We start from the raw sequence: 12476 nt of genomic DNA, 5'->3' as shown, positions 1-12476 counted from the left end.
TTCACGAGTTCCACTCGCTTGCTCCTCAAATCCTTCGACTTCCTGTCGAGGATTGCGACTGGACGCTCAATGTAATTCAGGCTGTCATCAACCTGTATATCCTCTAAAGGCACTACCGCTGAATCGTCCACTAGGCACTTCCGCAGCTGAGAAACATGGAAAGTGTTGTGGATATGGCTGAGCTCGACTGGCAGATCCAGCCTATACGCCACCTTGCCCACCCGGGCTACAACCGTGAACGGACCAATATACCTCAGGCTCAACTTGCCCCGCTTCCTGAATCGAATGACGCCCTTCCAAGGCGACACCTTCAGCCCAAATCCCCAACCTGGAACTCCAGGTCGGATCGGCGCTTGTTGGCATAACTTTTCTGCCGACTCTGCGCGGTCTGAAGCCTGCTGAATCCTCTCGGTAGTCTTGAGCACCACCTCGGTGCTCCCCATGACTCTCTGGCCAACCTCCCCCCAACATATCGGGGTCCTGCACCTCCGACCGTACAACAACTCGAATGGAGGGCGGTCAATACTCGCGTGGTAGCTGTTGTTGTATGAGAACTCTGCCAAGGGAAGATAGGTATCCCAGCTACCACCGAAATCTAGCACGCATGCCCGCAACATATCGTCCAAAGTCTGGATGGTCCGCTCACTCTGACCATCCGTCTGCGGGTGAAAGGTGGTGCTAAAATGCAGACGAGTGCCCAACTCCTCATGAAACCTCTTCCAAAACCTGGAAGTAAAACGCACATCCCTGTCCGAGATAACCGATACTGGCACCCCGTGCCGCGTCATAATCTCCCTAATATAGATGTCGGCCAATTTCTCGGCCGATATGCTCTCCTGAATCGGAATAAAATGAGCACTCTTGGTCAATCGATCCACGATGACCCAAATCGAATCTACTCCACGTGCGGTCCTGGGAAGCTTCGTGATAAAATCCATCGTGGTATCTTCCCATTTCCACAACGGAATGTCCAACGACTGCATCTTGCCATGCGGTCTCGGATGTTCGGCCTTAACCTTCCTGCAGGTCAAGCACCGCTCGACGTACCAGGCCACATCCCACTTCATGCAGGGCCACCAATAATCTAGACGAAGATCCCTATACATCTTCGTCGCCCCTGGATGAATGGAGAATCGGGATTTGTGCGCCTCCTCCATCAAGATCTGGTGCATGCCTCCATGATACGACACCCACACCATACGGTGTAGTGTCAATAGTCCTTGGCTATCATAATCGAAGGAGGAGACCTGACCCACCACACGCTCGCTCTTCCGATGCTCCTCCTTGATAGCCTCCCGTTGAGCCTCCCGAATTTGCTCCAACAGGGGAGTCACTACGGTCATCCTCATGCAAATATCCCTGATCGGCGCCGCCTTGCGGCTAAGCACATCGGCCACCACATTGGCCTTCCCTGGGTGGTAAAGGATCTCACAATCATAATCCTTCACCACGTCCAACCACCGACGCTGCCTCATGTTCAGATTCGGCTGATCCATGAGGTACCTCAAACTCTTGTGGTCCGTGTAGATGGTACATCGAACTCTGTAGAGGTAATGCCACCAAATCTTGAGGGCAAAAACCACCGCCCCCAACTCCAAATCATGCGTCGGGTAGTTTGCCTCGTGGGGCTTGAGCTGCCTCGAAGCGTAGGCAATGACATGCCCCCTATGCATCAGTACCGCGCCCAACCCTGAAATGGACGCGTCACAGTAAACCACAAAATCCTCTACGCCCTCTGGCAGGGCTAAGATTGGCGCCTCGCACAATCTCTGTCTCAACGTCTCAAACGCAGCCTGCTGCTCGGGTCCGCACCGAAAGACTACGACTTTCTTCGTCAGCCACGTCAGGGGTACGACTATCTTGGAGAAATCCTGAATGAATCTCCGATAGTAGCCTGCTAATCCCAGGAAGCTCCGAATCTCGGATGGAGACTTAGGAACCTCCCATCTCATCACGACCTCGACCTTGGCCGGGTCGACTAGAATCTCGTTCTGGTTGACAAGGTGTCCGAGAAATTGCACCTCGCACAACCAAAACTCGCACTTAGATAACTTAGCATACAAGCTCTCCCTCCTCAGGGTCTCCAATACCTCTCTCAGATGCTCCTCATGCTCCTCCTGTGTCTTGGCATAAACCAAGATGTCGTCGATGAAAACTATCACAGACCGATCCAGCATCGGCCTGCACACGCGGTTCATGAACGCGGCAGGAGCATTGGTGAGCCCAAACGGCATCACCACGAACTCGTAGTGGCCATAGCGCGTCCGAAACGCGGTCTTCTGCGCATCCTCCTCTCTGACCCTCATCTGATGGTATCCCGAACGCAAATTGATCTTGGAAAACCAAGACGCTCCCTGAAGCTGGTCAAAGAGACCATCAATCCTCGGGAGTGGGTAACGGTTCTTCACCATTACCTTATTCAGCTCCCGATAGTCTATGCACATCCGGTGCGACCCATCCTTCTTCTTCACAAACAGGATCGGGGCTCCCCAGGGTGAACTGCTCGGACGAATAAAAGTAGCTCCTGCAGCTGCGTAGACAACTCCTGCATCTCGGGAGGAGCCAACCGATACGGTGCCTTGGCTATCGGAGCCGCACCAGGAACGAGGTCAATCCTGAACTCCACCTGTCGCTCCGGAGGTATCCCAGGAAGCTCCTCTGGGAAAACATCCGCAAAATCTCGAACCACCGGAACCTCGCTCACTGTCGCCTTACCCGTCTCCCGGGTATCCATCACATATGCGACATATCCTGCGCATCCCTGCTGAAGATATCGCCTAGCCCTCGCTGCTGAACATACAGTGGGTCCGCAATGTGGCCTCTCGCCATGAATCACTAACTCTGCCCCACCTGGGGTCCTGACTCGCACTAGCTGCTGTGCGCAGTCTATCACCGCCCCATTAGGGCTCAACCAATCCATGCATATAATCACCTTGTTCCCGCGCAACGGAATGGGAACCAAGTCTACCAAATAGCGCTCCTCAAACAAACGCAATACATAATCCCGAAACACCATCGATGCTCGCACCGATCGATCATCAGCAATCTCTACCTCTAAAGGGCAATCAAATATGTCTGAAGACTCAGGAAACTTCTTGCTAAGCGCAAGGGAAACAAATGATCGGGAGGCACCCGAGTCGAACAACACCTGGACTGGGATGCCGTTCACATGGAACGATCCTAATGCATACATATACACACAGAGCACATATCAATATCATAACATCATAAAATAAACTATCAGAGGCAAAATAATCACGTACCAAAAGTTCATTTGCCGCCTCTCGATCCTGGTTGATCCATTTTCTATGATTCTTCTTGCGGTGTGAACTTTCGCCTCTCGCATTAATCATGTCTTTTGCCGCAGACAATAGTGTGTGCAAAACCAACTCGTCATCATAATCGCTATCTATTTTTTGTTGAATGTTTGTGTTTGATTTGAAAGAGTTTTTATGTTTATTTTGAAAAAATTGTGTAAAAATGGATGTATATATAGAGAGAATAAAGTAAAAATAAAAAACATTTCTTTTTTATTTAATGCTTTTCAACGGTCAAAAAGCCACAACCAATCCTCTCTTTTGTCTTTTTCCGTTTTCAGCTCCACGCCACCACCAACTCACCGGAGCCGGGGGCGATGTTCACACGTGAAGAGAGGCTCCACGTAAGCAACTCACGCGGGGAACTCCCTCGACTCCGAACAGCCTAAAATAAACATGTAACCTGACAAAATTGAGATTACATAAAATAAGGATGTAATAATCCAACATGACACCATCTTCCTTCATCCTGATAAGATTTTTATTTTATTTTGCCAAAGGTAGCTATGGGGTAGGATAGTCTAGTCTAGGGTTAGGATTTTGATTCAGACTGGTCCGAACCCATTCAGACCTTTTTTAACATTCTTTTTGACCGAACCAGATTTCTACCGGTTCGTGCCCGAATCGAATAATAAGAAAGTGATAAGCGTTTGCTTAAAGGGCTTCGTAACCGACCAAACTTAAAACCCTAAGGCTAAAATCATAATCCCGACTGATCTTCTCGCTGTTCACGCAGCCTTGAAAACCTCGCCGTAAACCCCTTATCGCCATCGTCGCAGCGCCGCCTTCACCGCATCTCCTTCAGGTACTGCATCTTTCTTCTTATGTCGTATTGTGCTTTTAAATCAGTGATAAAAAAAAAGGTAAAACATAAACTGGATTGGTACAATTCAGTAAATTTAATGTGGACCGAGTATTATATCCCTGTCGCGAGTTCGATCTTTGACAGGTAAAGTAAAAGATCCCGATTTCTGTTCCATCATATGTCTAATCTCATTAAAGAATCAAGCATCAGATGTAAATTAAAGTGGGCGAACCCTAATTTAAGAATCCGGTAATTGATTGAAATTTATAATAAATTCATTACAGTTTACCCGTTCTATCTAAAAATCGATTATGTAATAGATACTCTGCCTACTTAGACATTTTTCAAGTAGGTTTTGATTCCGACTGAGTTGAGTGAGTGGTTTCGTAAGCATCCAAGAGGTCTGTCGAGTGATAAGTTAGTTGTTGATTGCTGCAACATGATATCGGAGGCAATATACGATGATAGTTGCATTAGTACTGTGAATCTTGTTCCCTACGAAATAAATCTTTTTTTGTATCAACTTACATTAACCTCGTTTTTGACCTTTTTATGCAGTCTTAGTTCATCTCTAAATCATCCTCAGTAAACCAAAGTTTTTGTCAAGAGTAAAGAAAGCCCAAAAGAAGATGGAGGATTGGGGTAGACCTACTCTTTCTCTCTCTGTTCTTTGGTGTTGGATTAGCGTTTATAATATGTTGCACTTTTCAATGTTTTACATTCTTCATGTTAAAAATCATATAGGGGTTTCATAACTATTTATTGAACTATTTTCTATTGAATATGTCAGAGGATGAGCCAGCCCCACTTGTTATCAAAAAGGAGCCTAAAAGCATGTGGGATGATGAGGATGCTGATGAAAATGATGTAAAAGATTCATGGGAAGATGATGATGAGCCTGCTCCGGTACACTCTATACTTTTTTTTTTTTTTTTTTTTTTTTTAAGTTCAGTCTAGTTGGTCAATCCCATGATAGTATAATGCTATATGCTGTAGTCCAAAATCAAATAAGAAAAGATAAAAAAAGATCGCCCTTTGATCTCTTTCTGTAATTATTTTCTGTTTCAAGCCCTATGCATGTTATCTCAGTTTTGTTTATGTTTGTTATTGATTGCATGCATACATTTTCTCTTTTCTTTATTTGACTTATGTTGACCTTAAACTTGCAATCTTTTGTATCCAGCCTTTCTGCATTCATCCCATCTTGTTATTTGTTGATGCATTGTTCAAATCTTTATTTGACTTATGATGGAATCAGGAAAGAAAATAGAATGGTTCATTCTGTTGTTTGTTTATTCTTGAAGGAATGTGATTTCTTCCATTTTTTATTTTTGATTCATTAGCCAGTCGGTGGTTTCTTTTAATCCATCATGGAATGAATTTGAAAACTACCCAATATTTTATTTGGTTTTCAGTGAGAAATCATTTTAAAAGCTTCATGATTATTATCCAAAGATAACTAGAAAGTATAATTTTTTTTTTATTATAATCTTGTGTTTAGGATTGAGTTTGAAAAGTGCTTATTGACTTATTAGCTTTTCAAAAAAACCAATAAGCTTAAATTATTTTGGGAAATAGAAAGCTGATTTTGGAAACAGCTTTTTGGAGTTTTTAAAAAGCCACACTTCTGACTTCTGAAAAATGCTTATGACTTGTTCACCCAAAATGACTATAAGCTTATCCAAACACTTTTTAAAAAAGTCTTATCGACTCATAGCTTCTTGCTACCACATACTAATCCAAACCCTTTTTTAGAAACTCCTTTTTGTCACCACATAAGCCAATAAACACTTTTATCAAAGTGTTTATCGAGTTAAATAAAATTTGAGTTTTAACAAGCTTTTATAAGGTTTATGTTTACACTTGTTTAAATAAAAAATCGTTACTCATTGCGATTATTTTGTTTTTGTATGTATGTATGTTTATCAGCCACCAGTGACTGCAGCACCACCTCCTGTAGAGAAGGCCCCAAAGAAGTCCACAGCCAAAGCAACTCAAGAAAAAGGGAAGGCTGCTGTTCAACCACCAAAAGAGGAGCCACCACTAGATCCTGTAGCAGAAAAGCTCAGACAACAAAGGTATTATTATTAATAATGTTACCTCTTTTCTATTACTATCATATCAATTATCAAATCAACCATTTTCTTGTTTTTTACAGTAAAAGTAGTAATCCTAGTTTTTGGATTGGTTGATTGTTTTTGAAAATTCGTATTTGAAGTATTAGTTTATTGGAATGTTAAAATATTGAGTAACAGGCTTGTGGAAGAAGCTGATTACAAGAACACAGCAGAACTTTTTGCCTCTAAGAAGGCTGATGATAGGACCATTGACAATTTCATCCCGAAATCAGAGAGTGACTTTACAGAATATGCAGAACTCATCTCTAGTAAACTCCGCCCATTCGAGGTATTATTTATGCTGAATTTATCCTAAATGCAAGAAATAGCAGCGTACTTTGATGCATCTGTTTATTATATCATCCTTCTTTCTATTACCACAATCAACCCCCAATTATACATTGCTATAGTTGGTATGGGAAGAAATGAAGTAAATTGCTATATTTATATTAAACAAAAAATTAATGAAGGAATAAATTTTCTTGTATTGCATGATTGTAGTTTCAGTTTTTGTATTATTATTATCAAGGAATTCATTGTATAATTTGAAAAATCTGTAGCCATATGTAGTTGCTTTGATGCTGACATAATAATTGGTAGATTCTTCAAAGTGCATTGGTGTAATAATATAATATAATATAATAAACGAGTAGGTTGCTATTTGTGTATACAACTAATAATTGTGTGTGTGTGTGTATGCAGAAAAGCTTTCATTATATTGGATTGCTGAAGCATGTGATGAGACTGTCAATGACTAGCTTAAAAGCATCAGATGCAAAAGAAGTTGCTTCTTCTGTAACTGCCATTGCAAATGAAAAACTTAAAGCGGAGAAAGAAGCTGCTGCTGGTAAAAAGAAGACAGGTGCGGTGCTTGCTATTCCCATTCTGTTTTATGAAATTAGCAATCCTCTCTTTTTTATTAATTATTATAACAGGGGGAAAGAAGAAACAGCTGCTGGTGGATAAGCCGGATGATGATTCAGTTGTAAATGCTGGATATGATGGATATGATGACTTTGACTTCATGTGATGTGATGTTTTGATTGGTTGGTTTCTACATCGGGATCATGTAATTACAGTTTGATGAGAGGCAGGCAGGGAATCCTTTTCCTTTTCCTTTGAGAAAAATGAGTTGAGCTCTTGCACTTGGAATGGGGTTAATTCTCTGGGTGGTGGTTTTGTATTTTGCTGAATGAGTGAGTGTTGGTTGCAGTTGCTTATAAAACATGGAAATTGCATATACTTGGATTTTAAATCTCTTAGCATATTTCGTTTGGTGATATAAAACACAAATGAACCTGATTGTATTCTACGTTTACTTTTCAACATTTGACATTTACTTGCTCTCATTCTGCATGCACTTTGTTTTCTTTTCAGTTGATTATTTCACTAGACATGTAGAATTTTATGTATTATTCCTCTGTTTTGTATGATATAGTAAAATCACAAATGAACCGAATCAATAGAATAAGGTAATGAAATGCTAATTACGTTTCCTTTTCATCTCAGGTTTCACGGACCCAAATACTCACTTGATTTAAATATATTCGTTATGTATAACAAAAAACCTAAATCAATATAAATTGATGAACATAAAATGTTATTTTAGAAAAAGAGAAATCACTTAAAGAGTTATCATATTTTTCAAATTCATTAAAATATTACATTTATATCGTAATGGATTATATAATATGCAAAATTGCTTCATAAACACCGTAAGGACGGTTTGGCTTGTTTTGGTCGATCTGTAGGGGTGATTTCATAGAATTATGTATTTAAGTGAAATATGTATATTTCAAATTAACCTAACAAATAAAAACTTGTGGAATCCCGCCAAAAGGTTTTATAAGATTTGGTATGTCTTACGGGCCATATCAATGTAGAAACCATGTTGAATAACTTTGCTTGCTTAAATAAATAACGATAACACTATATCTGTTACCAATGAATATATCTGTGTTTGGCATAATCAACCGACACTCCAATATCGCAAAACCCGATCCAGAGTAATTCAACGAGTGGCCTATGCGGTTTAAAAAATCTACATGATCACCATAAATCATAGCGTACTCTTGATAGTGTGATAATAACTCATTGTATAGATCATACCTAATTTGAAGCCAATCATGTTCACTACGACCAAGAACAACTGCTATAGACCGAAATCCACAATTTCCTTCTCCTTCGACATCTGTAATGTTCCGGGCATATGGATGAAATTGATGTGGAATTTCATTTATAAGTGGGTTTGAAGTATAAAATGGTTGATCTTGGTTAAAGTATGAGTTGAACATTGAAGGTTCTCCAAACGAGTACGTGCTAAATGGTTGATCTTGGTTAAAGTATGAGTTAGACATTGAAGGTTCTCGAAACGAATACGTGCTATGTCTCTCTGGTTCTTGATTTAAGTCAAGGTCACTAGTATCCATATTATCTGTTCTATTCGTAGAAAAACCACGTCTACGAGTATTGGTAGGGGTGGGCATTAGTATAGGTGGGGTGTTGTGGTCTACCTTTTTGGATTTTTGTTTGCTCAATCATGGACGTCCACGGGTATTTTTTATGAACATCTGAATAAACAAGTAAATTGTTAGCACATTATTATACAAATTAATATATTAAAGAAAATAGTACCTAGATCAACAACTAGCTGTTGATGGTGAACATATGTCCCACAATTTTCTGGCATAACTATATTTCTGTTCATTTGACTGTTCAACGTAGCTTTCTTTTAACAATTCCACACCCTCTTCAAAACCAAAATTTGCATCATCAATAACGTTGACATTGATTAAATCAAGCTTACGCCAAAATTTTTCAATAGATGATAATGGTATCATTTGGTTCGCACGTGAGTAAATTGCAATTTCGTGGGCATAAGGTAATCCACACCTATGGCGCAATTGGCAACCATAATCGTCCTCAGTTATTTGATGTGCGTCAGGCCGATTCAACTCTTGTCTGATTTTCTCCAACGTATGGTGTGAAACATTTCCACACAAACCTTTAAAATGGGGTATGTTGTATCGACACATCAACTTAGTTCGGTTTGTTACTAAAATATCTTTTATCGTTGTGTGTTGCGATGCCACTACTTTTTCTATTCGATTAAAATTGTTATCTAAGTTAGCATGTTGTGTCTGCAAGAATTTTTTCGACTTCACGTGTTGGCTCTCAACTCTATTGTTAGTGTGGTTGTGAAAGTTTAAAACTTGATTAGTCTAAGCGGATACAATTTTTTCTTTGTATTTATCCAACCAGAATCGATTGAGATAATCAACAACTTGTTTAGTACCTAGATGATATGTCGATTTTGATTCAAGTTTTGCATAATTTATCAAATATGTTGTTAGAAATTTAGGGTTTGTGGTGGAGATCTGGATACCAACTTGGATCGTGAGAACACTTTCCGAACTGATATTTCTACCCTATGCCTGGGTTGCAAGAAATTCAGCCTAGGATAATCCAAGTGGACACTTATGATACTAGGCACAGAAATCGTAAGCCAAATTACTAGAAAGGTTCTGTGAAAGTTTGAAGAAAACGAGAGCTAAATTTCGTGTGTTTCTTCTGAGACGGAAGAACCGTTTATATAATAAACAAGATTAAGGTTTCATTAGGGTTGGGCTGTCATGAGTTGCTTTGGAAGAAAGTCAGGGTAATCCTGATTTTAATGAGGATTTAGGGTTACCAAAACTAACGAGTTTCGTTAGTTTTACCATAATCACCCTTAAGAATCCTAATTTCCCACTATGTTCCCATATGTAAAATTCAGAGAGGTTTTGGGGCGCTGCCCTTTGGACCCTACTAGGGGCATTGCCCCTAAACCTCGCCAAAGGGGCGCTGCCCCTTTGGAAACCCTGGTCCTAGGGGCGCTTCCCCCGGACCCCTGACTTGTCGTAGAACCGACTTCTAATTCAATCTTATACATGCGTGCACTCCACACAAACCCGAACATATATTAGAATACAAATTATGAAACCCCTTAGCTCACATGTTAATTCCAATTACATAAAATGACATGGTGACAGTAAAATCATCAACATATGTTGCCAATGTTAATGAATTAATTAAAGTATCTCAATCTCTTAAAAAGGAATTCCACTCAGCATCTGTCTTGTAACATTCTCTGTAATTAGTAAATATACTTTGAGAAATGTGCCATCTACAAAGTATGTGAATGGCCGATGGGAATACTTTTTCACATACATTCATCAATGCTATCTATCTGTCAGTAACGATCACGCATTGACTATCATATCTGTTGATTATGGCCTTAAGACAATTTAAAGCCCAAATGTATTTGGATTCTTTTTCTTTATCCATGAACCCAAAACCAATAAGAAATGTCGTGTTTGTTGAAGTAACACCAACAATCTCCAAAAAAGGCATGTTATACCTATTAATAAAAGAAAAATAATTAGTATAACAAAACATAAAAGACATGTAACGCTTATTAATAAATACAAAACAATTAAAAATAAAATATCCGTACTTGTTAGTCTTGTAGGTGGCATCCATCATCATAACCTATGGAAATGCACGCCATATCTCCAATGACGTTGGGTGAACAAAGAATAGATCTTCCAAGGCATTGGTTGTATCATTTGCATGATGGTTAAATATATATCCTTTTGAATGCAAAAATCCGAAGACAAGTTGCATTTGACTTCAGTCTCATCCATTCTAAATTTGTAACACTTATTATAAATGTTTTTATTGTAGAAACATGTTTGGAATTTTGTCTCTTCAGTGCCGATAAAATATCCCGTGATGGGACATTGTTTATCTTCATTTCTTCAACCATTTTTGATTTATTTGGGGTTAACCGCCTTGCATATGGGTGACCCTCCATATACATTGCAGGTTCATGATTATGTTCATCATTTCTAACCTTTAACCTCCAAACATCATACGACTTATAGTAACAAACAAAAATTTCGAATGAACAATTTGTTTTTCTGGAACCTGTATTTTTGGTGGACGTCTTCGGACCTCTAGGTACACCACCCCGATCACACATAAAAATAATTTTTGAAACATATCCACTTCCTTTTGACTTTGCTCTTTTAATAACAACCACATATTCAAGAGACCGTGCTGTTTCTTGCACTCACTTTGTTAAATTTTCACGATTGTTAAATACCTAACAAATATAAATATATACTTGGTCAGTTTAAAAAAATTCCACTATAAATATAACATACAACAACTTATGAATAAACTAAAATTATCCATCAAAAATACATACCATGTTAGTTTAAAAACTTGCCATAAGAATGTTGATCGACAATTTTGTGAATGTTGTTATGAATGGAACAAATGTTGAATTGAATTGAACCGAACGAATCGTTTATATAATGTATAAAGTTAAAGTTATGTTAAATCAGTTTCTTTATTATTAAAGAAAAAAGATAAAAATTATTTCAATCAAATCAAAACTTTTGGCTTTAAATCATTTACCTACTACACTTACCTTGACTTTTTTTCCCCACTTTTGTGTTACTTTGGTTTTATGGACAAGTAATTAGTTATATTTTTTATATAATAATAATAATAATAATAATAATAATAATAATAAGTTTTAATTTTTTGAATAATAAAAATAATATATTAAATAAAAGAAAAGTAAAAACAACAAAAAAACATACAGAAAAAAAAAACAAAAAAATAATGTCAAATCAAAAAGTAAATTGTTGATTAGATTGAGTTTACGGGATAAAAAAAGGAAAGAGATACCTATAGTGTACCCCTCATAATTTTCCAATTCCAACCCCGATTTGATTTTTTGTTTTTTGTCGTTTTTTTTTTTTTGTTTTTTTTGTTTTTTTTGTTTTTTTTGTTTTCAATTCCTTTATTATTATTATTATAAATTTCGAACAATATTTTATAAATCGAACAACATTATAAATTCGAATGACTATATAAAACCGGTTTTCATTTTTATTATATATATATAATCTCAAATCAAATGTCAAAAAATTGATTAAATTGAGTTTAAGGGTAATTTGGTAAGAAGATACTTATTGCACAACCTTAATTATAACACAATCCTTTTCAAATATATATATATATATATATATATATATATATATATATATATATATATATATATATATATATATATATATATATATATGGTGAGGTTCAATAGAGATCCATAAATAACAATGAACCAAAGAACCAATCATGAGCATCGGAAATCATAATGATCAACGCCAAGAAAATAGATGTACA

The 12476-nt window shown here is 38.2% G+C and overlaps 1 protein-coding gene across 1 annotated transcript; it reads left to right on the top strand.

Moving 5' to 3' along the window:
- The first annotated feature begins 3929 nt into the window (after positions 1-3929).
- LOC145086533 (Translation initiation factor eIF3 subunit) lies at positions 3930-7588 on the top strand. Its single transcript, XM_079024333.1, has 7 exons — positions 3930-4122; positions 4681-4764; positions 4913-5028; positions 6052-6200; positions 6378-6528; positions 6942-7101; positions 7175-7588. The coding sequence occupies exons 2-7, from the start codon at positions 4752-4754 to the stop codon at positions 7267-7269; spliced, it is 684 nt and encodes a 227-aa protein (XP_078880459.1). The 5' UTR covers positions 3930-4122; positions 4681-4751; the 3' UTR covers positions 7270-7588.
- The last annotated feature ends 4888 nt before the right edge of the window (positions 7589-12476 follow it).

Source organism: Lactuca serriola, chromosome 2 (assembly GCF_051521515.1).
Source record: "Lactuca serriola cultivar US96UC23 chromosome 2, Lser_US96UC23_V15, whole genome shotgun sequence".
Lineage (NCBI taxonomy): Eukaryota > Viridiplantae > Streptophyta > Magnoliopsida > Asterales > Asteraceae > Lactuca > Lactuca serriola.
This window is presented reverse-complemented; position numbering and strand designations above follow the sequence as displayed.